At 40.0% G+C, this 26,099-nt stretch overlaps 3 protein-coding genes across 4 annotated transcripts; 2 read left to right on the top strand and 1 right to left on the bottom strand.

Annotated features, from left to right (window-relative positions):
- Positions 1–1,841: 1,841 nt before the first annotated feature.
- On the top strand, positions 1,842–3,644 carry LOC110053944 (galanin receptor 2a-like). The gene has a single exon (XM_020760264.2). The coding sequence runs from the start codon at positions 2,317–2,319 to the stop codon at positions 3,469–3,471; it is 1,155 nt and encodes a 384-aa protein (XP_020615923.2). The 5' UTR covers positions 1,842–2,316; the 3' UTR covers positions 3,472–3,644.
- Positions 3,645–5,196: 1,552 nt separating this feature from the next.
- LOC110053908 (formimidoyltransferase-cyclodeaminase-like) lies at positions 5,197–17,802 on the bottom strand. The gene is made up of 13 exons (XM_089285338.1): positions 17,450–17,802; positions 16,522–16,650; positions 14,087–14,175; positions 13,498–13,677; positions 12,131–12,268; positions 11,434–11,565; positions 11,067–11,128; positions 9,855–9,981; positions 9,042–9,203; positions 8,916–8,959; positions 8,361–8,499; positions 7,969–8,064; positions 5,197–6,248 (listed from the first exon to the last, which is right to left on the bottom strand). The coding sequence occupies exons 1-13, from the start codon at positions 17,685–17,687 to the stop codon at positions 6,165–6,167; spliced, it is 1,620 nt and encodes a 539-aa protein (XP_089141464.1). The 5' UTR covers positions 17,688–17,802; the 3' UTR covers positions 5,197–6,164.
- Positions 17,803–17,839: 37 nt separating this feature from the next.
- On the top strand, positions 17,840–25,894 carry LOC110053913 (RPA-related protein RADX-like). Of its 2 annotated transcripts, none has more exons than XM_020760223.2 (6): positions 17,840–18,853; positions 19,812–19,960; positions 20,097–20,654; positions 21,054–21,161; positions 22,281–22,424; positions 24,334–25,894. In XM_020760223.2, exons 1-6 carry the CDS (start codon positions 17,901–17,903, stop codon positions 25,077–25,079), a joined length of 2,658 nt encoding a protein of 885 aa, XP_020615882.2. In that variant the 5' UTR covers positions 17,840–17,900; the 3' UTR covers positions 25,080–25,894. The 2 variants fall into 2 exon arrangements, with proteins under 2 accessions (XP_020615882.2, XP_020615881.2); XM_020760222.2 differs by having other exon boundaries at positions 20,097–20,708.
- The last annotated feature ends 205 nt before the right edge of the window (positions 25,895–26,099 follow it).

Genomic DNA, 26,099 nt, shown 5'->3' with positions numbered 1-26,099 from the left:
GATTGATTTGTCGCTATGCGCTCTAAGTTTAGCCTCTGGGCTTGGGATAGGTTTTGGGGAAGTAATTACTATAATTTCTATCCCTATCTCGCTTTGATGTTGGGTGGAATTTGCAAATGCTATGCGAGGGGATTATTTATTTCAAAAAAAAAAAACGTGCTTCAATCTGAATTTAACTGATAACAACAACATGGTGCGTGGCCAGATAATTGGTCAAAGTTGGTCGGCAGAATTTAGTTTAGTTATTTAAGATTAATTTATTTAGTTAGTAACAGAATACGCGGCAAATGATCAAGTATTTTACAGAATTTGAGCATAACATGACCTACGGGTTTACAAAAATATGTGATATTTGCATCGGGATACGAAACCTGAAAATGCGAAACACGTCGTGCGATTCAAGTGCTTCAAGTTGCATTGAATTTTAATAGAAATGCTTTTGAGGGTATAATTTAGGTTTTTTTTCTGACCAACGCAAATAATATGAATTTGTGTCTCTAGTAAATTATTGCCAGGGAAAAGTCTGTATTATAGGACCAGGCCGGGTCGGCATGACGATATCTGTAAACCCAGCATGATGCAAGGCCGGTCAGTATTTCTAGTATTTTATCCCTTTTACAAGCAGACTCCGTTGGATTTAAAAATTCGACTGTCTCTGAGTCTGACTGAAACGCGCTCAAAGTGATCTACATTTCATGGATGTATAGCAGGTGACAAGCAACAACACCTGGCGGTATAAACATAAAACAAACGCGAAAGAATATATCGGAAAAATTTCCAATATTTTGTTTTTGCAAGCTCAGTTTGCCCCCAAAAAACAACAACAACGAAATCGAACTTTCAACTCAAAACATGGCTATACTATTAAATAAAATATGACAAAAGGCACTGGAAAATGGTATTTTTTCCGCTATGGAAAAGAACAGTACAAACGAAGCAACCAGATGCACGTGTTGAGACACGATTCATTGCATAACAATTTGCACCTAGTCGAGGAATTCTATTGAGACGTTGCAAAAAAATAAAAAAATCATTTCAGTAGCTGTTCTAACAGAATTGATTTCCGATTGCATTGAATTATCCTTTTTCGAATTTTATGAGATAGTTTATGAAGGGGCCATCACTAAAAAATTATATTAATTTTAATTTGCATTTTCCTAATTCAGAAAGGATCAACTGGAATAAAAGAGAAATGGAGGGAACATCTGCTAGATATTATTTTCCGCTCTTTCTTTCTCCCTTTCTTTCTCTCTCTCTCTTTCTAATTCTTTCTTTAAGTCTCCCTTTCTTTCTTTGGGTCACCTGAACATATATATTTTCCTTTTTTTTTTTTTTTTTGCAAAGATGAACGAGTTACATTCTAATTCGGTCTCTGAAAACCGGCGTACTTTATTGCTGTTATTATAAAGCAACTCAGGCTCGCTTCAGCAAAGCCAAAGCATAGGATAGCCCCGATTCACTTTTGTACATTAACTGTCAAATTTCCGGCTCTCGCGACGCTCATTGGCTAGTTTTTATCTTTGATAATTAGGAGTTCAGATGACGCCATTATACGCGAATCTTGAATATTTCACAGCTGCCTGTTGGTAGATGGACGCTAGTCGTTAGTGTGCTTCCAAAAGTTCTGCCATATTTGGAAATGGCGGTGCTCTAAGCATGCGCCTGGAGTCTCGCCTCTCCAGGCCGCCCGGGCTTAACCACTATATAGTGCGGGGAAGGCGGGGGTCGGGGGGTTCAGGAACTGGGCTAAAGTGAAATCTATTTTGCCGGCTGTATCAAAATGCGCTAGCTTCGCCAGGTGCTATTAATAACAACCCTCTACCAAGAAAATAAGAGTCTGGCCCTCGAATACTAACTTTGGAACAGAAAGATTGAAACAAGCCCGGAGGCGGCGTGGCCGAGTGGTTAGGGCGCCGGACTTGAAATCTGGACGTGCAGATTCAATTCTCCCTCTGACCACTTGGCTGGAGTTGATTCTCGGTAAACCCTGGTTCAACTCCTCCGGGTCATGCTTGTAAATAGCCAACTGGTCCGCCTTCCGTCGGCTTCCGCCAGTTGAGATTATTAAGCCTATTTTGTTTAGCTGATATATTTGTTTTTTTCGGCTAAAGTGGCATGCATATGCGTGTGAACTAACTAGATGTAGTTAAGCGCACTGACCACTATAAACAACAACATCTCAACAACAGAACGTACATTTTTTTAAACATAACTACTGCACTGACTTATAGTCAGATGCTAACTAGAAAGTTAAATGCCAAAGCGCCCAAGTTTTTTTTTAATTTTTTATTTCTTCCATAGATTGGAGCAGCTGACATGGACATCGACAACAATGAAACGTTATGCTTCTTTTCCAATACATCAGCAAACGGTTCAACGAGTTTTCTTCATCGTGCAGAAACAGTAAAAATCCCCAAGTACGTGTTCACACCCGCTGGAATCACTGCGAAACGTGTTCTGTGTTTTATTCTCTCAACAGTTGGCGCTGTGGGATTCCTCGGGAACTGTTTGGTCTTTTTCTTTCTCAGGCAAAAATCGGCAAGAAACCCAGTGAAGACAAATCGTTTTGTGAAGAATCTGAACTTGTATTTAAGAAGCTTGTGCCTGTCCGATCTCCTCTCTTGTGCCATCTCGCTCCCTCTTCTGTGCATTCAAATTTTATTCGATGTATTCCAGAGTGGCTGGACGTGCAAGATGGTTCGATACCTGAACTTCGTGTTTCCTGTTGTCACAATCAATAACTTAGTGGTAATAAGTCTCGAGAAGTACTTATCAACTCGCAAGATTCCACGCACGTTCAGTTCCGCGACAGTCCGCAAAATGATTATTTTCGCGTGGTTTTTAGGGATTTCCGTTATGTTGTTTCCCGCCGCAACATATGACGGCAAAAGGGTAGATCTTAATCGCACTCATTTTACCGTTCTCTGTAAAAATAACGAGCGTTTCTATCCATTCAGAATAACACTCGTAATTTTTCCACTGCAGTATGTTCTTCCGTGTATATTTGTAACTTACGTCAACATTTCTCTACTCAAAACTTTGTGGGGCAGAGGAACTAGGAAAATTAGGAATGGAGTAAGCGATGCCTTCAAGGGTCGGCTTATGGCCACGAGAATTAAGGGGACAATTCTACTCGTTGCTCTAACGTTCGCTTTTATCGTTCCCTGCCTGTTCTATGTAGGCAATATTGCTTATACCCAAATGGCTAAGCCACAACGCACGTTTGCCACGGATTTCATTTTCCGTTATGGCGGTGGTGGCATCGCAGCCTATTTTAGCAGTGCTATCAACTTCATAATTTACTTTGTTCAAATGAGGGACTTTCGTGCATACCTGAAAACCGTTTTCTGTGAAAGGCGTGCTAGTAGATATGGCACCACTGACAAAACTCAGACTGTAAAAATCTGCGAGATGCAGCTGAACTTACAGTTTGTAAACCAGATAACTTGTCATAATAAGAAAACAAAATGAGACATTCCATTTTTTTTTTCTTAATATCGCTTTATTCTCCATAAATGTTCCTCAAATAATTTATTATATTGAACTGGAAACTAGCGATGATAAAGCATAGGATTTTGGGACTTCCCGTTAGGTTAATTCGATAGTAATAAAATTAATAAAAACTGTATCATTGGATAATGCAATTCAAGAGTTTTCATTGGCTTGCTCATCATGGTGTATGAGCAATTAGTAAAAACACGCCCAGTGATCTTGGTGTTTCAAGCAATCTGATTGGTTCGTCATCTCTGGCTAATGAGATTTATTAACTCCCTACCGGGTGAATAAAGCATTATCCAAACAAAACGGTCGGCGTAAACTGGCGCTTCGCCAGCGTTTCGGAATCGGAAATCCTGAGAGTTCAGACGAGATGCTGTACCGGACTGGTTAAACGCGACTAATAGGCCCTTTGCAGGATCCGGTCACATGGTACGGAATTAATTACGCTGGGACGCAAGTTACGCAGTGGGACTTCCAAAACAAAGGAACTCGTACCAGTCCAGCCCGACTTTCCTTTGTTTTGGAAGTCCCACTGTGTAACTTGCGTCCCAGCGTAATTAATTCAGTACCATTTGACCGGATCCTGCAAAGGGCCTATTTTCGTTCCTTTTGAGACGCGGTGGCCTCATGGTTAGTGCGCTTGTCTCCGGATCGAGCGGTCCGGGTTCGAGCCCTGGCCGGGGACATTGCGTTGTGTTCTTGGGCAAGAAACTTTACTCTCAGTGCCTCTCTACCGGCGAACTACTGGGGGTAACCCTGCGATGGACTAGCATCCTATCCAGGGGGGAGTAGAAATACTCCTAGTCGCTTCATGCTACAAAAACCGGGATAAGCTCTGGCCTGGTGGGCCACTTGGCCTGTATGCAGACTTAACCTAATCGGATTGGTTGAGTCAATCAATGGCAAAGGGTGCTTACCATTTGTTAGAATTAAGTGGTCAGGATGGCTGTTGAATAGTTGGTAACGGTTTTTCCAAAACCGGCAAACCAACCAAACGAGAGGGCGCTTATCCACGAGGATTTTCTTTGCCGTAATTGTTCTCTCCTGTTCTCGGCTGATGAGAGACTGGAAACTGCACAATTTGGCAAATGGTAAAGACATTTCCGCCGTTCCGTTCCGAACGGAATAGGGACTACCTTTTGAAGTAGTCGCAATTACCCAATGGAATTTTCCGTAAAATTACTGCTCCATTTGAATTTCTATCGAAATTTGCGGATTTTTTGGGGCTAAATGGTAAGCAGAGGAAAGCAGTTCTGAATTACTTTTGAAAAGTCAGTGAAAAAAGTTTCATTAAATCTCCACCCAAGTCAAAGGGTGGCGCAGAGGCCTCATGGTTAGTACGCTCGCCTCCGGATCGATCAGTCCGGGTTCGAGTCCTGGCCGGGGACATTGCGTTGTGTTTTTGGGTGACACACCTTACACCTCACAGTATTTTTTCGTCCAGGTATGAATTGGTATCGGTCATTTTAATGCTTAAGGGGTGACTCTGCGATGGACTAGCATCCGATCCATGGGAGAGTAAAAACATTCCTAGTCGCTTCATGCTACAGAAACCGGAAATTAGCACCGGCCTGGCTCGCAAGCAGACTTTACTGTACCAAGTCAATGGAAACCCGGTCTGTCTGCCCATTGTAATCTCCACAGCCTTTCCACAGATAAAATAACAGTCATATTTATCCGTAATAAAACCCTGAAAACTTTAAAACTCGATATTTAGTTTAACTGCTACTAGTCTCTCGCAGATTTTATCCTCTCATTAAATATACAGCGAAAGAACATTTGACATTGTCTCCGGCAATAAATTAAAATCCAGTACCCTATTTACGTTAGGAGCACTCATGTAAACCACGCCCAACAACCTTCCGACCCACGTGCGTTGGCCCGCGATGGATTCACACCCATTTGACAAAACACATAAGGTTACACAAGAGCGTACCTTACGGAAGATAGGCATTGTGTTACAAACTACCCTGTTACATCGCACTGACACTCGACCATCTTAAAAAACAAGCGGTGATTGAAATTACTATGGTTTCTTTTCACACACTTTAAAACTTTATGGCATCAGCAACTTCCAGAGAAATGGCGGAACATAATTATGGAAAATCACACCAACTAGAGCAATCATTCTTCTAATGTTTTCTTCAAGATGAAGGCATTAAGCTTTAAGGGAATCTGAGTCCACCCAACCACCTTCGCTAGCGAGCCAACCAATATAAACTTAACCCTTAACTTAGTTCGTAAAATCGCTGTTTCACCCTAAACAATTAGTATTACGATATACATTACCGAACGTGACATGGTTGTCATAGGCCTCACTTTTTAAAATTCCCTGACTTTTTCCTGACTTTTCCCTGATAAAAATCAAATTTTCCTGACCAAATAAATACAAGAAATAAACACAAAATGTCAGATCTACTAAAATTCCCTGACATTTCCCTGACACTGAATAATTTTTTCCTGACCATTTCCTGACCTGTAGCAATCGCGCGTGAATTGGACCGACTAGGAAGAGAATTGTTGATTAAGGAATTGTTTTAAGGAAGATGGGCCCCTCACCATCACTCATTCTCGGTCAGTAGCCCTGTTAGTATCGTTAAGTGAACACTCTTCCATCTACATTCATTTCTCCATCCGTTTAAAAGGCGCAACGTCGGCGTGCGTTTCTAATTCCTTTCCTCCAGTATTTTTAGGATTTCTCTGCATTTCTCTTGCGCTGTTTCCAAAGATGACTCCGCTTCGTCAAGAACCTACAATTTATAGATTAGTACAACAAAATTATTCATTCCGGTCTTCACAGATGGTCCGATTCAAGTTTTAAACGATTGGCTCAAGATCACAAAGGATTATGGTTCCATTCCCACTCGTGTCCAGTCTCCGAAAGAGACATAGCTTAAAGAGAGATAGGTTAACGAAATTTGCAAAAAAAAAACGTCGCCCTAATTTCGACTTAGGACAGGAGCCATAATCCGGGACGGAGACCGTAAGCGCGCGCCATTTCAAGTATTGGGGTTGTCCCCATGATATGGGACAATAATTCTATTTTTAGAACAAATTGCGCCATCACCTGCGGTACACGCGCGTACATGCTGCGAGGGTTTTTGCGGATATCGCGCGGGGGAAATGGCGTCCGAAATTCCCGAAACGTTTCATATTTTTTGCCCCACAACTCAACGCGTTTACGTCTGTTGGAATTTTGCTTAAGATTTTCGTCGTAAGCTGCTCCAGTTTGAGTGAAGCAAGACAGTGTCGAATTTAGGTATGTTCCGCTGTAAGCTTATATATATCGCTGACTAAGTTGTGTTCCGACCGATGCTTCTTTTACATCAGCTGTACATTACTCCACTTTAAATTTCACATATGTTGAAGATTAACAGCTTTTCCATTACACAGCAAAAAACTAGCTGGATATATTTAGATATAGCAGAGCTTCAGGACTTCATAGTTTCCTAGCTCCTCTTGCCACACGCTTGCGAGGAATTTGTCAGTCTATCGCGACCGAAAAGTAAGACAAAATAATTGCTAGTTTGAGTTTCGCTTGAATTGTAAGCAACGATTGATGTTTCATCAAGGCTTAATAACTTTACGTCCGTAGATACTGCTCAGTTTTATTCGTGTAAAAATCCAGTTAATTCTCCGTTGTCGAAGAAGGAGAGCGCCCGCCGATGCGTGTTTTGTACAGTCAGTAAACATGACAAATTGTACTTGCGCCGCACTTTCGAGTGAAAGCGTACATCGAACTCAAACAATAGCTCTATAGTTTTTAAATATGTTTAAAATTGATAAATGTTTGGAAACATATTTAAAGCTAAGCTGAAAATATGTGAATAAAGCAGAAACAATCAGCAAAGTTACGATGACGCTTTCTTTAATCAACTTGCAATAACGATTTCGATTTTGATCATCGAGTTATCAAAACTCCTTGTCTATTTTCATTTTCGCAGTGTAAAACTTCACTATGCTTATGTTGAAGAAACACACATGATGTTAGTAGCCTTTTTTGCATTCGTGAAATTTGTTGCAGCATCTCAGCACAAAAGATAACGAAAGAAATATTTGTCAAGATTTGTTGACAATTGAAAACACCGACTCGGACTTGAAAGTGGACACCTCTCGCTGAAGGGCAAGGATGTGAAAGATACGTAGTTACCCCTAGACAGATTCGCAAATCACCTAGGTGGGGTTGAGGTTGTTCATTCTCCTCGCGAGGACCTCAACAACATGCAGATCAAGTCCATTTGATCACTACGTACACAGCCAGGTAAAATTTACAATCTTCGTTGAGCCCAGTCTAACAAAACTTTACTTCGCGTTCAATTCCAAACCTAGATTAAATCACCTACAGCTGCTTTCACAGGGGAGATCTTGATTTTGTTGTGTATTCTCCTTACTTGTCTGCCTTTGAGACTTATTGCTATCACAAGGGGATATTAGACGCTGACGACTTCAAATGAGCGATGACTTACAGACCTGTTTTTTATACGCCTCGTCAGTTATGTCTGGAAGGTTGATCTTCACGTTGTAAAAAGCGCCCCACACCGCCGTCTCCAGACTACGCGCGCCAACCTGTAAAGTGAAAAACAAAACGGTCACTCATGCAAATTAGATCTGCTTTAGGGTTACGTCCAACAGTCACGTCCGCGTTAACAGCCGCACGCTGTCAGTCTTCTCACTATTTACAACACAAGAGATAGTGAGCAGCGAAGCCAATCAGAGAACGGCATTCGTGATAGAACGCTAGTAGATTTATGAGCTATATTAATGAGCTATAGGAGAAACTTCGTCACCAGACTGGGCACGCCCTTGCAGCCTGTTCACAAGTATCTGCGCCAAACTTTCACCGCAAAGCGCGTGCGCTGTACCTGCAGATCCGATTTGCTGTTCATGTTTCCAATTTTGGCAAGCTCAACCATCGGGTCCCACGCCTTGGTAGCTGTTTTAATAACGTTGAGCGGGACCTGGACAGCAGACTTCAGACCGTCTTGTAAAGCCTTCTCACGACTGAGAACCAAACAGCACCAAAGGCAACGAGAGTGGTGTGGCAAAAACAAAGAAAAGCAATTAGAATTGTCAAAATATCACCTTAGTTTTAGCCGGAAAATCGTCGCAAATTACGAAATGGTTTAGTGCCTAACCCTTGGCCACACTTTGTAAATAGCCGACTGTGCTGACTTCTTCCAGATGGGATTTATAACAATATCATGTATGTTAGTGGCACGACTGAAAACTAGCTACTTCATTGTAGTTCGAAGGCAAGTAATCACATTCTGTATTGAATCCATTAGTCCTACATTAAGGAAAAAATCAAAGATCAAAAATCTTGAGAAGAACTGAGTTGCTACTTTATCCGTCTCCGAACATGAATATGACACAAAATGCAGAATGTTTCGAACGTTATGTAAGTAATTCAAACTTACATCTCTTGTTCCTCGGGTGTAGTTTTAGGAAGTTTCTTGGCTTCCTGAAACGTTCAAAACTTTGTCATAAATACGCAAATAAAAATTCTGCTGATGAGCGCGTCGAGATATCAATAACGGACTTACCATGAATCCACTGAACGCGTTAGTGTCTGCATCAACCATTGGAATAAAATCCAACATAGCTTGTCTCAGAGGTGGAATAAGTTTTCTCATCTGTGAATCGAGTGCTTCGAACTTCTTGTTCCCGTACGTAAGCCAACCAACCATGGCAGCAAGAGCAACCCCCTGCGGTGGAAATACACAAAATCGGCAACCAAACTCTCCTGACTCAATGCCATGTAATTGTTACGATTTTCCATGGGAGAATTTGGTTAGATGATCACTGTGAAGTATAACTCACGTTAGACTTTTTGGCCTTCATAAGTCTTGAACCTTCATCATGCTTTTTCCTCTACGGGTTGCACTTAAAGACCTATGTCACAGTTTGCGCATTTTCAAAAGTTTAGCTTAAGTTTGTCAAGGTTTTTTAATCCGTGTCAATCTTCTCCATCCTTAACCATCCCTGTTCCTTTATGGTTTATTATCATTTCTTTGGTATTTCTCCATCTTAGTAAACTACTCTCTTCAGCCGGGTTTTCTTCAATTTAACGTAATTTAGCATGCGGCCACAATAACTCAAAATACCGCCACTGAGTTCCTTTAAATTTCTCTTTGAGATGATTTCATCTATAAGAAACTGGCCATGCCCCGTACACAGGTTTTGTCAAGGGCATTGCTAGACAAGAGACAACAAAGCTTTTTCAGGCCATTTCTTGATAAAAAATAAGAAACAAAATCTCTTCCGTAATATGTACTTCAGCAATCTAAAACTCAATCACTGTAAACTGGCGCACAGTGTTTTCATTCCCCGCCAATCAATTGCTTTATTTAGCTTACCATGGCCCCTATGGCAGCGGAAGCAGATCCCCCTCCAGGAGCCGACGATCTGGAACCTAGGCTATAGATAAACTGTCGGAAAGGCATGGACACAAGGGGACCATCCTCGGCACTATCAACTAAGTATCTGAGAAATAAAGTTGGCTCAATAAATATTTACATTATCTTGTAAATGAAGAATACTGTGAGTACACTAGGCTAATGGCGTTAATTTCAGTTATCCCACTTGATCACTAACAATGTGCAAACCTTTTTACTGGCTTTGCCTCAATAATCTTGTCACTGCGTGCACACAAAGCTACACGTATGTACAACCTTGTTTCGAAGAAACATCATCATAAATTGGTCTTTTTCTTACTATGACATGCATTATTTTAAGGCCCTTTTAAAAGAAAATATTAAGCAATTTGTATCATAGGGTCCGAAAATAAAAGTTATTTTATTTTATTATTGGAACGTGTCAACTTTAGTATCTTGTAAATTACATTGTGCTCTAAAAAGTTAAAAACGCGAATGGCCCTGTCATCAATAGGCAAAATCTGAGCACATACAGTATTGCCAAGGAAATCCCAGAACTTCTGGGGCTGGTGGTTCAAAGGTTGGGTGATGCTTTCCGGGGGGGGGGGCGGGGTGGTGCGGGGGGGTGCAGTGGGGGCCTCCCACGTGAAAAGGTCGGGCGTGCTCGTCGTCTCGCTCGCTCGTCCAACCCTAACCCTAAAAAACGCTATTATTTTCGTTTTTAGGCTCTATTTCTGCCGCTCTCTTGAGTCCAGTCTACAAGCGCGGGCTCCTTTCCTGAACAGCGGCTGGTATTTGAGCCTGTTCTGTTTTAAGTGGTATCTTTTAGGGGTCAAATAAAGCTTGAGTTATGTCTAGATTGATCTCCCGTAGGGGTTTAATTCAAATGTTCCGACAAACACCCCTGACCTTTTCACATGGAAGTCCCCCTACCAAGGATGCTATCCAGTGGATAAGTGAACATTGACGAAACTTGTAAACTATGGATAACTTTCTCTTTCCGGGTGAAATAAAAGCTGGTCATAACAATACATGATTCATACAACTAATGCATGTATTTCAGATTTAGTGACAATGATGATGGGCTTCCACAGACTGTATTCTGCTCATGAACTTTGAACACCACTGCCTTTAAGTTACATGTATACGTATTTGGCCACAACACCAGCATAAGTTTCTTTCAATATTACTTACTCAATAATTCTTGTTTTAGGATCAAATGGAGTGAGTGAGCTCAATCCTAACCTCTCTATAACCTGAAGTCAAGAGCAAAGTTATGTTCAGATCATCAAATTACAATCTTGAAAACTACTTTGTTGCAAAAGTGTAACTATAATCATAATTATTGGAAATACAGATTTGCACCAAGATTAGAATGCCTCCAATTCTCCTAGATTGAACTGCCAGATATTAAAGATCTGTTGCCCGTGGTGGCCTACCCTTTCCTTTTTGAGTTGTAGGTTTTTTTGTCTTTTAATTTTTGGTTCTTCAAGGCTAGTATAATGGATTTAAGACAAAACATATCTTTACACAGAAGCAGGACCACAGACCACAGACTTACCAAGCGGATCTTTTGATCTTCCCCCACAATAAACAGATCTTCCTTCTCAATGTAGTAGTCAGCAGCTAATAACATTGCTTCCAAAGGAACAAGACCAACTACCTGTGATCCACAAACTGCGAGCTTTAATTCCTACAAAAAATAGGATTCATTTAGATTTAAATACTTATCTGCCAAGCACTTTCATTCAAAATCACAATTTCAATTGTTTTAGGTTTTCTAAATGTGAGCTAAGCTTTAAATACTGAATCAATTGCTTTGTGAATTTGAGCTTCAAATTAAAGAAAGCTGATATATACTCATCCAATTAATACTGAAAATAATTTGCATTTGGTCTAGAGTGACGTGTTCATGAACACACCCAGCCTGCGAAGTCATACATAACTGTTTTCCACGTATGTACATACTGTGATGTCAGATAACTTGAAGTATTGAGCACTACTCAGAGTTCCCCTGCAGAGAATTCCTGTCTTCAATAACACTAGGGTCTGTTTCTCCATCATTTTGTTAAGCCCAAATTGTTGTAAGATTGAAAGAGTGTTACATGCAACTTAAATAACAGAGTGTCCATCTGAACTCCTGGGTCGTTGAAGGCACTGTTCAAGTAGATTATTGTCTTATCCAAGCTTTATTCAGTTATTTACATGTCTAAAAAAGTATCCATGATACCTTAAGGAACATGTATAAATAAAAGTACCTTTGCATCCTTTACACACTCTTCAAAAGCTGTATGCATGCCCGTTTGGTGAAAATCCAGCAGGTTTAAAGACACTTGTGCTAGGTTTGCTTCTTCCAGGTACCACCCCATACCCTGGCATTCAGAAAGCCGACCAGGCTGTTCATAAAAGAAAATGAAAAGTTTACCTCAACAAGCGTATTATTTTGCAATAATTTTATATTTTTTGTTTGTTAGGATATCTTCAAATTTTACTTTTGCTACTGTTGGTCTTACTGTCTTTTTTCCTTAGTTAGTGCTCAACCAAATATAAATGTTTTTATCACCATGACACAACATTTTTTTACTTCTTATCCTTATTTAAATTAATTTCCAACATATAATTCATGATTGTCAACCACAAGGCTTAATTCTTGATGAGCCATCAAATTCTCAGAGCCAACATCAAAAGAAATTTAACAAAACTAATAGGAGAATTTATAGCGGAGCTTCAGTGGCCTGAAGGGCTGCCAAGCAGAGCACCATACATGTACTCATATTATAAGGAAAAAAGGAAACCCATGAATTGATTTTCTCGTGGTTATCAGCTGGGTTGGTGACAACAATGAAGACGACAGAGTCGCGTAACATGATGACCATACTCCAGCTAATAGGTTGACAGAGACATGCAGCCTTCATTTAGAGCGTATATCTTTGATATTGGACATTCATGTTATGGCCATTTGACACCTGTCAAAACAAGGTATCCGCTGACCAGTATTACATGTCTGACCATATCACGGTCTTAGAGCTTAGACTAAGAGCTCATACAAAAATGTTTTCACTACTTATGTTTTGAGCAGATTATTCAGACTCAAAACAAAAGGCCAAACAATACAGACAGAAAACCTCACTGCTAAGTTATTCAAATATTCAAAATTCATCAAATACTGAATAGATGCTTTTTACTTCCAATTGATTATCTGTTATTGGTAAACTTTGAACAGTATCACATTTTTCGCTTATCATAAAAATATCCCAATTTCTACAATTGCTTTGAACTGACAGTCAGAAAGCATACCACAATGATAGGGATTTATTTTAAGAGCAATTAATATATACTGTATCAGGAAGGGATTATAACAAATAAATAAGTTCAAAGTAAAAACAACGTTGTGTTGCAGTGCAGTGGGGTGCAGAGCTGTACGGTGCATTGGGTTGCATTGCATTGCATTTTGTTGTGTTGCGTCATTTTTACAATCATGGGTACCCTTGATCAATTTTTATGAGTTTCTGATATCAAATCTTTTTCCTAGTTATGATAAATATTATTATCGCCATCAGGAGCTCCGCTTTTAGTCTAGGTTAAATCTACATGCTAAGTCAATGCTATAAGCTTAACACCACACCTGATCTGGTCCTCTGCCTTGTGTTCTTATATTCAATGCTAGTCGATGAGCTTGTTCTTTTGTTCCAAGAATGTTGATATTGTAGGCAATCAAGAACTTCCTTGCCCCAGCTATAGTGGCTCCCCATGTAGGAAGGAATTCTGCCGGACCATAGTCCGGCCTCCATTCCGATTTTTGGATCTGTAAAAAGTTTGGTAGTAGAACTAAGCATATTAAATATTAATATTTTACATGTATAACACCATGTATAATAAAGCCTTGAAACAAAGTAAAATTGAGCCTAAACTGAGATAAAAAGTTATAAATGACTCTGCAGGTAAACAAACAAATCCTGTCAGGTTATATTTCAATATAAACATACATGTATATTTTTATATTTTTAAATGATGATTATCTTAAATTAATAATGATTATTGCTATTTAAAATTTATTTTGGAACATTCATTTTTTTTTTAATTGACTGCAAACACATAAGGGGGTAAGATGGAGGGTCTAGCCCCCATGCTAAGATCTGTGAGTCTGATGTTGCTTTTAGCTTGATCAATATTAGCAGTGACTTCTTATTTCATCCACCAGTCCATGCACTTACCTTTTCAGCAAGACCTTCATACTCTCCTGCCCTGATCTGTGGCACAGTTTTTCGGTATTCTTTATCAGATGCATAGCCATACAGGTAGACTGAAAAACCAGAGTTACTACACCAGTTAGTATCAGATTGACGATTTTAGACTAGCTATATATATATATATATATATATATAATAACCCAAGTTATCCTCGCATTTTGATTGGTTCTCGCCTATGATCTATGAGAGGACAGACGCACGATTGACGTCATAATTTCAAAGTTTTTCCCTCTGTGTTTTAAAATGGCGGAAAGTCTTGAGAATTTAGATAATATTTTACATGACTGGGCAAAAGATAAGGTACAAGAAAGTCTTGTCCAGGCATTGAACAGGTACCAGAAGCATAGTCTAGCAGGAAGAAGAAAGATAAAGCCGTTTCTGTTTTAGAAAATGACTCGGAAAAAATACTCGAGCAGTCTCAGTCGGCAGTCGAGCGAGACTAAACCAAACACAAAATTGGTCTTGGTAAGCCGAGAACCATTGCTTTATCACGAATTTAACAAACCCATTAAACAAAATGTTTATGAGATTAATTTATTTAAAACATTGAACTTTTCTCAGTCTCAAAATAATTGTTGACACAGTGATTGTCTGGAATGAAACATCAAAATCACTTCTTAAAATCAGTGAAAATAAACACATAACCTTGCTTTCCAATGCAAATGTTCCGGTCCGTTTCAGGGCACAGCCCGGGGGGGGGGGACTCCGATATGAAATGGACGGGGATGCTCGTTGTCTCGCTTAGGGGTGTAAATTTTGGATTTTGGTCTCGCTTAGGGTGTTCTGGGCAAAATTTTATTATTTTTAGTCGTCAAGGTCTCGTTTAGGGTTGCACGCGAAGAAATAACAAAAAAGAAAGAATTTTGATTCTTTATATTTACTCGGTTCATATAAACAATAAAGTACACTGTAACAAAATGTCTTTGTCTATTGTTTTACAAGAGTGTAATACGAAACTCGGCGGCTTACACAGAACGGTTATTTGATCACTGCTAAAAATATCCACATGCTTTGCTTGCTATACGATTCTTATTATAAACTGGTCTCTTTTAGGGGTCTGTATAAGCTTCGGCCACGCCCAGATTGGTCTCTTTTAGGGGTTAAATTCAAAATTTCCGACGAGCATCCCCGTCCATTTTATATGGGAGTCCCCCCCCCCGGGGGCACAGCAGTGAGCAAAGTATAGCTCACTACACACACACTGAGTTGAGAATCACCAACCACAGAGGACACAAATTTCCACCATCACTAACGTTCCTTTCATTCAAAACTCGAATCGAATGGCCTCCAGGTTGACCGCAACCGCAAGTTTTCCGAGCGTAGTTTTTCAACTCCTGCAATATTCAAAGCAAAATCCAAGCTTTTCGGCTCACAGGGCTGCTCTGATGACAAAACCTGACCTGACTTATCCAGCATTTTCTTTAAGATTTGTAGATTTCGCAGTTCAATTCTGCTTTTGCTGTAAGTTTTCATTCCACGAGAAGCGACGCTCAAGTCAAGTTTGACAGTGGCGTGATTTTCCTGCCCAATCAAAATTCTTTGCTACGCATAGCAACCAATGAGATTGCTTGAATTTGTATAGACAATAGATTACGTCAAATAGCTTTTTTCGTGTTCGCCAAAGTGGGCAAAGGCCGGCTTTCGAGTTATGTTAAAAGATTTTGAAGTAAAAAAAAGTTTTATCTGTAGTAGTTTGTTTCGTTATTATATAAAACAAATAGATTCCATGCTGCCGTGCGTCTGATCAGTAATAGATCACAGAAGACGTCAAAATGTGGTAAGAACATCAGTGACACACTCGGCTATCGCCTCATGTGCCACTTTTTTGTTCTTACCACATTTTGACGTCATCTGTGATCTATTACTGACCAGACACACGGCAACATGGAATCTATTTGTTAAATATCACATTTGACTGAACATTACAACATTGACTACAAGAATTCAACACTTTACCTATACCAAGCCTGTCAATAAGGGCCATAACCCGTTACACCTGCTACAGCCAAGTATATATTTGATTCAGAGGCTGGCCTTGATGTTATGGATGAACTTGAATGTACAATGTAGTTGATATAATTCACCTAAAAGTAACAACCTTATTATGGGCACATGAAGATCAAGGCTACAGCACAGAAGAATCTCTTGATTATGGAAGGATGGAAATTAACCTTGCCCACTCATCTGGAGAAGTCTGAATGTTGGACAAGAAAATAATTGTACATTTCTTTGCTCTTTTTCTTTTGAGGGCAGGGCAGGGGGACATTTCTAGAGACTGACTTACCAAGCTGTGACTCAATACTGTCAAAATTGAGTTTCCATCCCTGATTCTCCAGGCACATACATGTATAGTCTGTACATGTATGTATTTAATATGCATTGTTTCACCTTTTAGATACCTGGTATTCCAAGCTCCATTGCTGCTCTCTCCCCAAACATTTTTACACACTGAACACAGTCTTCCATAGTTACACCTTGAACAGGAATAAAGGGACACACATCCAGTGCACCCATTCTCTTGTGTTCTCCTAAAAGAAATAATACCCACTTTTGTCATTAGCAAAGGAACTGACTCACACTACCCCTCTCATGAGGGAAGGAAAAGAAAGAGAAGGTGATGGATGAGGTAACATCTGGCAATGAAATTCAAAAAGTTCATTTCGGAATTATCATAATTATCAAAACTACATGTACATGTATAGACACCATGTTTTATATGGGAACACATTTCCAGACATTAGAAAATGCAGGATGAAGAACTTTGAGTATTTTTGATGAACTTAAAGGAGTTTAGAAAAGTGTGAAACACAATCTTGAGTGTTCTATGTATCATCTGACTCAAATCTAAAGTAAGGAGAAAACAGAGAAATAAAATCATAAAAATCTATGCCAATTACTGTAAGATCAGATATCCAAATACCGTCACATTTATGATATGATCTTACTTGTTTGAACTTGAAAAGTTAAAACAGAGTTTGAGAAAAAAAGTTATGCTTTACACTTTTATTTATATTTTTATATACATGAATATATATAAAATGTGTTCTAGATTATTTTCACCTTAATTCTCAAATGAGTAAGAATTACATGTATTATATTATTGCTATGAGCTTTTACATTGCATGAATTTTAAACTAATGTAAAAAAAATAATAACTTAAATATCTCATGAAAGAGAAACTGTAAGTTCAATATCCTTAATTAATTTTTAACATGCAAACTGATGTTTACATTTATATGCTCAGCACAAAACTTCCAAATATTAATAAACAAATTAAATGTTCGCCCTTACAAAAGAGACGTTAAAAAAACTATTAAATTTCTCTACCGTGGTGTCTTGTCATATCGATCAATTGCATGGCCATTCTCGCTCCATTCAGAGCTCCTTCCACGACACTTTCGGGCGAGCCGACGAATGTGTATACAGTCCTGTTGGTAGATACGCCCGGGTCCACGTCAAGTAGAGAACAACCCTCTACGGAGGCAATCGCTTGCGCTATGGCGTCAATCACTTCTTTATTTCGTCCTTCGGAAAAATTTGGAACACATTCAACGATTTGAGCCATGATCTTGAAGCGGACAATTAGGGAATACCGATGATTAAACCCAAAACCCAATTGAATCGACAAGCTTCGACAGTATTTTTGTTCGATTCTTCAAGGCGTACCTACTGATCGCGTAATCACGTCTTACGTGAGCCTGGGGAGGAGACAGGTTTGAAAAAAAATGGCGCCGTAAATATGGTGGTCGACTTCGTAGAAGGACTATTTTCTTGAATTATGCTCACTGCGGGTTGTATTTCAAACATAAAAACCATCGCAGGCAAAGATGAAGCGAAGAAAACGTTTACTGTGAAAGTTTTGGACATTTACAGATACTTTGTCGACAAGAGCTTTCCCATTTTGGACCCGAATTTTACTGACGCTTTCGACATTATGTTAAGCGATGGCCGTTACAAGACGAAATGTTTATTGTCAACCTCTTTAAATTGCCTCGTTTACGAACACAAGCTGCGGAAAAATTCTGTTGTGACAGTTACTGAATGTAGTTCCTTGATCGACGAGAAATCATTGGAGCAAGCACCTTATGTCATTCTTCAAGGAATAGAAATTTTAGATTTCGCGCCGGAGAACACGGAGGAAGCTGAGGGGGACATCGAATTTTGTGACCATGCAACAGCGAACGAAAAGCAAGAATTACCCCTAGCAGCCTCCCGTGGTTACTATTTGCCATTATGGAACGACGAAGACTACTTTGGTGCAAAGTGGTTTAGTGATCCAAATTTGACGCTTTCTAACCCCATCACCAATGCAATCACTATTTTTGATCTGGATTCATTTTGGAAAGTTTTGTCGCGTCCATTTCCCGCACTGATTGGGAGAATAGTAAGTAAAAGCAGGCTCAATCACTACGGGAAAGCGACTGATGACAAAAGGAAATATCCGTACCAGGCCTATCTTGAACTTGAGGATCGTACAGGGACGGTATCTGTGTGTATCTGGAGTTCTTTCTGTGTCCTGCTTTATAATTATCTTCAAGTTGGAGACATTGTGGCAATCTTAAACTACCGTGTTGCCAGGAAATTTGGTCAGAGAAGTAATGCGGTCTACAACACAAGTCCTGCAGCAAGCATTGAGGTATCCGTGAATCCTACCAGCCCCACTGCAGAAGTGTACAAACTAGCCCCCAGTGAGCTTGGTCCTGCATGGAAATTGCCTGGTGTACCATACAGGTATTGAAGTAATAAAAAACATGTAGTCTAAGAGCAAGTGGTACAATTTTATAGTTAGTTACTTGCAACACACTTACAGCAAGCAGGGGTTTCATTAGGTGCCAGGCAGTAGGCAAATTGACCGGCTGTGAGAATGATTTTGCCAGCCTGGTTTGATCATCTACAGAAAAAGTTTTCTTCTGAAGAAGTTCAGTTGAAAGAATTGTGCCTGCCTGTGAAAACCAGTTGTCCTCCTGCTGTAAATGTTAATGTAACCCTTGAGTTACGACATGACTGGGGTTTTATAAATTGATCGTTAAGGGCCAGGCGCTGGGCCAATTGACTAACTGTGATGACAATTGCGGCTGCAGTATCTGGTTTGACCATCTAGAAGAAAGTTTTTCTTACAAAATAGTTCAGTTCGAATACCAGTAGTTTTGCCCACCTGTGAAAACCAGCTGCCTTCCTGTTGAAAATATTAATGAAACCTCTTCAATCATAGCGTCAGACAATGTTACATGATTTATACATGACAGGGCTCTACTTTCAGGAAAAAACATTGGGGCCAGCTGGTCTCTAAGTTTTCAGATTTAGTCGCCAGCAAAAGTATTTCAGTGAAAAGCATGAAAAGTTAGTTGCCAGTGGAAAAAAAAAAATCAGTCACATTGGCAACCCCAGCATTTGCAACGTCAAGCTCTGTATAATGAGAGTTGTGTGCAAATATTTTTGCATGGTGCATGTATAAGCAATGCTGCATAAAGGTCATTCAACAAAGGTGTACCACCTAGTTTCGCCACTAATAAAAATTAACACTAGTGAGTAACAATGCTATAAGAAGTCTGTGTAATTTGGACATGGCAACTCTTGTTACATCATCGTTGCAAGATACATGTACATGTATAATACTGATACTAGTAAGTAATTTTTTAACTTCAGGAAGGTTCATGTAATAGCTTTGTTCTGTTTGTTTGTATTGTAGGTTCATTGAGAGGAAATTCCTGGCCAATTACTCACCAGGTTTAATATGTGACATTGTAGGAGCAGTGATGTTTATTAGCCGAGACATCAGGGAGAGGAAGGCACGCAAGTCTTCTTTTTGGGCCAGTAAATGGGTTCATCTAAATGATGGTAAGGAAAACCATGTTGTTCCACTGTTTACAGTGAGCCTTGCACTTTACGACATTGAATTGTCTTTAACTGTTCCTTTTTTGCATAATCTATAATTTTCTTCAATTGACTCACAATTTATGTGTTGTTTTCTTAGGGACAAGCTCCAAGCCAATCATCCTTCACCTTTACGCCTGTTCACAACCTGAAGTTTTCAATTCCATTGCACCAGGGAAAGTACTTGTCTGTGCTCGCATGCTTATCAAAATTGAAGCCCAGGATTCAAAACATCAGAGGTTTTGCTTTCTTACAACCACCCGTGAATCACAGCTTTATGTTCTTAAGCAGCCATCAGATGTAAATGGCAAACCTTTCACAGGCTCTGACGCCGTCAACAAAGTCATCAGATGGCGTCAGTCTGAGGATTCCAAACAGCTTCTTAGGGAATCTTGTAAAGGAGGTTACTACAGCTTTCCGCCCTTGCCCTACTCCCTTGAATTATACGAGAGGACCTTCCCTCCTGAGAGGCCGATGGATCTAATAACAACAGTGAACCTTGGACTTATCCTGAAAGAGCTCCACTTCAGAGAACATGTACAGCTGCACATACAGGGTGTTGTTGTAGCTCTGGAGTTTGTTCCCGCAGCTCACAGTGGAAGACCTCCTCACCAGACAGCTGGGGAGGTCACTTGCTCTCAACTGTGTGAAACTCAAGGTAGTAGTAAGAACAGTGGAGAATCTTCTTCAGCATGTCCCGGAAGTCAGTCCAGTGAGCATAAGTTATTTTATTATTATTATTTTTTTTTTTTTTTTTTTTTTTTTTTTTTTACAATAGACACATGGAATTGAGTTAGTGAATAGCATTTCAAAAACTAAAGAATCAAACATCGATCTGTTTGTCTTCAAAATAGAAAATTGTTTGTCATCCAGAACCTACACTTATAAAGCATCTCAGTCAAAACATGTAATCCTATGACATGAATTGCAGGAACATGGAACTGTTAACTGAAGGTGACAGCATGCAGTATGAGTAATTATGCAAAATAATAAACCAACCTACAATTTTTTGCCTTATTTTTGGAGTATTTTACATTTCCATTCACTGATATTCTAGGTGACAACACGTTAAGACCTTCAACCAGTCAACACAGTGAATCAGGAACAGATTCTACACAAAAAGACAAGAAAAATCTAACCACAAACAGAAATTGCCACATGCAAAGTAATTCCTTACTGGGTGTAAGAACTAAGTACTGCTACCTAATGGCTTCCACATTTTTGGTCTCATCTCTAGTCTGTTGACAGGGCAACTTTTTTTTTTCTGAAATTTTTTTGCCACAAACAAAATAAAACTGAGGGAGATTGAGTGGACGTGAATGCTCATCCCACGATGATTGTTTATATTTGCCATAACATGATGTACTTAATGACTGGTCCCTTGGAGAACAGTGAATTTTGCTTCACGAGAATCTTAATACAGTATTTCCCGAGACAAAGTCGAGTGAAATAGTGAGATTCGAGGGAAACAAAATTCACTGTTCTCCAAGGGATCGGTCATTAAGGGATTTGTTACATAGCAAAAGCAAAACAAAAGCAAATTTTGGAAAACGCGCTGAGATTCCAGCGACATTAGGCCACCTTCAACTGCACGCTCTGATCAGGTGCAACAGCGGTCAACATTTCGCGGGTAACAATGAACTGTTTCCTGTTTGACGTCATAGTTTTCACAATGTTGCCTGCCCATGGCAGTCAGCGGTAGACAGTTTCGTTGTTAGATGTCATGTGACCATTGCATGATGAACTAGCCAAGGAATGTGTACGCTGTAGCGGGAAAAACGCCAGCTATAGAACAATCATTTTTAATGCCTGTGTTTAGTTTGTTTACAGAGTGTTAATTAGTATTTTTAAATACTAAAATAAACTATCAAAATAGTTAATCAAATGAATGCGAATACAGTTGAAGATATATACATGTATAGCAGTGGCAAATGGAAGATTCTCGTAAAATTTTCTGTGTTATTAGGCGAATGCAATTTGAAAGAATCTTCAATTTTCCTAAGCAGTGTAAATCCTTAATTGTAAGAGCTTTCATACCAGTACTCATTATATGGCTGGCATAATTATGAATGCGCTTGCATTAATTTGCACTGCAGTGCAAATTAAAAGTTAGTGATTAATTTGCCCGTTCTCACAACCAATCATAATGAAATACTTTTCTCAGTCGTATTAATAATAATTAGGTGTGAAATTCGAAGTACGTGCACATGTCCAGGTTACAAATTTAATATTTGTTAATGTCTGCGTTTATTTTTGGTGACAACTGAATCTGTTTTATTGCTAGCACGAAATTTGAAGAACAAAGAAGATTCTGAAATGGAAAGTGAGCACGAGTCATCTGGCACAGGTAGTGAAATGACAACAAGGACAGGGAAGAAATACGGTTACATCATCAGGAGAGTTAATCCCAAAAGGAAATGCAAAACAGGTGAATTTAGGCTCTCTCCACACTACGCCGGAGGAATTTGAAAACGGCTCCGGTTTTACTCTGAAAACGCATCAAATGTTTTCCGTCCACACTACGCGAGTGGAATTTAAAAACGCAACAATCACCGGTCATTGTGGATTTGTGTTTGAGGAAAACTCGGTCAGGGAAATCACGTGATTATCGTGACGTCATCATTTTCGAAAAGCTCCGTTTTCAAAATGTTCTCCCTTCGCGCGAAACGAAAAGCCGGCGTTGTCAAATTTCTCTGGTTTGAAGTTCGTTTCGAAGAGTGCTGTTTTCGTGACAGATTAATGTCGACGGACAGCCTAACTGTAGAAATATAGCTGCGTTTTCAAATTTCTCCGACGAGGCCTTAGAATCAGACTATAGAGTATAAACCTATTAAACTAGTAGTAATCGTAGACAGAAGCATATCACCTAGACTGGGTGATATGCTTCTGTCGTAGATCAAAGAGTGCGTTCGAGTATTGGTAGGTTTGCTATGTTAAAAAGCCAAAATTCTAGGAACAGCATGTTTTGCCTGAGCTGTTAGGAAGACGTGGAATTGGCCTCCCTCCAACAGGAGCGAAAACAAATGAATTGATCGCTAGGCACGTGCATACGAGACGGTTTGTTCTCGTTTATACATCTATAGTGTGTTACGTAGTATTAATTACTACCGGTCAGTATAAAACACGGACTGCAGTTGGTAAGCCGCATTTAGTCCGCAGTCCGCGTCTTATACCCGAATCCGTGTTTTTTACCAAGTCTGTAATGCTTAGTCCGCATTTTATACCTCAGTCCGTAGTAATCAAACAAAGATATTTAGACTCAATCGCACTTAAACTACGCCAAGATCTCGGTCGCATTTTAAGTTCTCTACAGGGTTACAGTTTCTGAAGTTCGATCGGCCATCGACAAACGAGCGCGAATCCTCCGTAGGAAAAAAGATGGCGACTGGTACATTTACCCATAATTCTTAGCGCACAAAAACCTTAACAACGTTCATAAAAACGTAGAGAAACGTAATAAAATCTTCAAACCTAGGCTACTCAATGTCCTTAGCACAGGGGAAAATATTGTAAAAAAAATGGCTTTCTTAGTGCTTTATAGGCTGTGTTAGGTTCGCAAGGCATTGTGGTAAAATGTACAGCCGCCATCTTTTTTCCTACGGTGGATTACCAACGAGCTTATCAACAACATCGGCATAGCGTGGGGGACAGAGAGAGATTAGGGCGAGTGAAACTAACAATTACAAACATGTCATCAAAATCGTAGTTATAAATGGGACGATTATAACATCAGCCAGGCAAATAGAGACAATCTTGTAAGCATATATACACTTTAATAATACCATGGAGCGAAGTAACTTCTGTATGGAGCGAAGTAACTCTTGTATGGAGCGAAGTGACTTTTGGTTGGGGCGAAATGACTGGGGGCGAAATGACCATGGGACGAAATGACCGAATACCCCGCAGTCTGACCGCAACCCTACGATTCTGGACCGTGTAAATCAACACAAACGTTGCCTGTTCCGTCGGTATGCGAGACGACGTGCTTTTTTTACCAAAACTAGGACAATTATTCTGTTTACGAACACGGCTTTGATTCGCCTTGGCTTTGGGGAAACAGCTATTAAGCATTTTGACTTCCGAAACAATGAATGTTGGTGTACGTACCAAAGTAATCTGTGGCTGGTTTACAAAACACGCCAGCTATCTTTCGTACATGTGCTCAACTAATTCAACCAATAATGGCAACTTAGTTTATCTGTTTTGACTTTTCGCCTCCATGGCGAAGATAACGTGTATTTTCTGCACGAGTTTTTTCATTGGCTCGTTGTGTTCACGTTGTCCATTGCTATTTTCTTGGTTTTGATGTAATTAGATTTTTGTTGCCATGCTTGCAGTTGATTCCAGGATCCCGAAGCGGGTTCAAATTAAGACAAGAGGACGGCACGTTGGTGCTGAAGATGTGGCCCCTTCCAGGAAGCGAAAAGCAAGGAATCAGCCTGCCCATCTGCCGAGAAAATTAAGAAGAAAAGCTACGCCAAAGAGCCAGAAGTCTAACGATTCCGCTAAAAGAAAAGGGAAAATGACAAAAGGCGATCAGCGGTTAGAAAGGAAAGACGAAGACTCGTCAGCAGTCTCTGAGAGCGAAACATCAAGTTCTGATAAGTCAAAGAAAGCGGAAAAATATTATCCCTTCAGAATTTTGGATCAAACCTTGACAGACATGGGGCCAGACATTCCATTTTTGGGCTTGTCTAAGCCAAGCTTACACGAGGACACTCTTCCCACACTTTGCAGTCGGGGACTTTCGGACGTCAAGGTCGTTCCGAGAGCCGATCGGCAGGGCTTCGTGGAAACCGAAGGCCACTGGAGGCTTATGATCGCGGGACTAAATCGGCGTGCTATTATAAACGCCATATTTATACCCCAGACCCCTGAGAGAGGGGAAGGCCCCAGCGAGGAACCAACAGCCGGGGTTTTCCTTTCCGCTCTGGCAACAGGGGTATTTTCAAACCGTTATCCGGTTGATACGCTTTTGAATCACGCCAGTGAAGAGTTGAAAGGACGAAGAACTGTTTTTGTGTTGGATGTGTACAGCCACGGGAATGACAAAGCGGAAGTTATTATCAACAGGGCGTACTAACCTGAAACACTGTTCACATGTAGATAAATTGCCATTGATATCATCGAGCCGAGTAGTTATGACTTGTCTCTGGTCTGAAAGGGTGCCCCAGCTATCGGCTTGGAATGTTTTAACCTTAAAGAGGGTTTGAACCCCTCTGAATAGCCGTGACTTAAATCAAGCCAAAATGTTACGCGTGACATCACGCCTGTCAAGGAATACCTTGTAGACAAACACCTGCCGACAACGACAGCGCAAAATCGGGGCTAGATTCAGGGCAAACTGTCGAGAGAAGCACCAACAACGGTAGGAAAGTGCAGTAAAACGAGAAGATTGGGCCTTATAAGCAACACAAAAGTGAAACTGCCAGGCAAAATTTCAGAGGAAAAACTGGAATCTACGTAAAACTGGCGACTGAAATCGTAGTAACTAAGTTTTGGTCTGGTCAGGGGAAATTAGAAGTTCGTCACTTTAGCTGCCTTTAAGGCTTATTTGCCAATATCTTACATCGAGCAGATACGAATCACCTCTAAGAAGAAACTGTTCCATACAAACTGGGTTTTATCTGGCCACGGAACTTTTACCTTACGTTCGAATCGAGCTATGAACTTTATAAATATTTTCCGTGCCTACTTTTAGAGACGCGGTAGGGATATTTTTAACAAGTTCCACTTAATAATTTTACGCTGTACATACTTTCAGGAAAATTATACACATACGGCAGTCGTGTAAGCATTTATTTAACAAATTAGTTTTATTGTTCTTCGAAATACTTTATGCTGTATCGAAATTTTAGAGTGCACGGTTGACGGAGAGTATTAAAGCCAATGTTTAAATGGGCGTGTCCTCGTTTACTTTACAACGAACTTTATTTAAACAATGGAGTGTTTCTGTCGAGGAACTATCGGCTGATAGTTGCCCTGAGGAAATTTGATGTTCTTAAAACAAATATTTGCCTCAGAAGCGAAGCTTCGAGGTCAAGTATGCTAGTTTTAAGAACATCAAATTTCCAAGGGGCAACTATCAGACCGATAGTTCCGA

This window comes from Orbicella faveolata, unplaced genomic scaffold (genome assembly GCF_042242905.1).
Source record: "Orbicella faveolata isolate gen_17 unplaced genomic scaffold, um_ofav_v1 contig_13, whole genome shotgun sequence".
NCBI classification, from domain to species: Eukaryota; Metazoa; Cnidaria; class Anthozoa; order Scleractinia; family Merulinidae; genus Orbicella; species Orbicella faveolata.
Note: the sequence above shows the minus strand (reverse complement) of the source record. Positions and strands in the feature narration are given on the sequence as shown.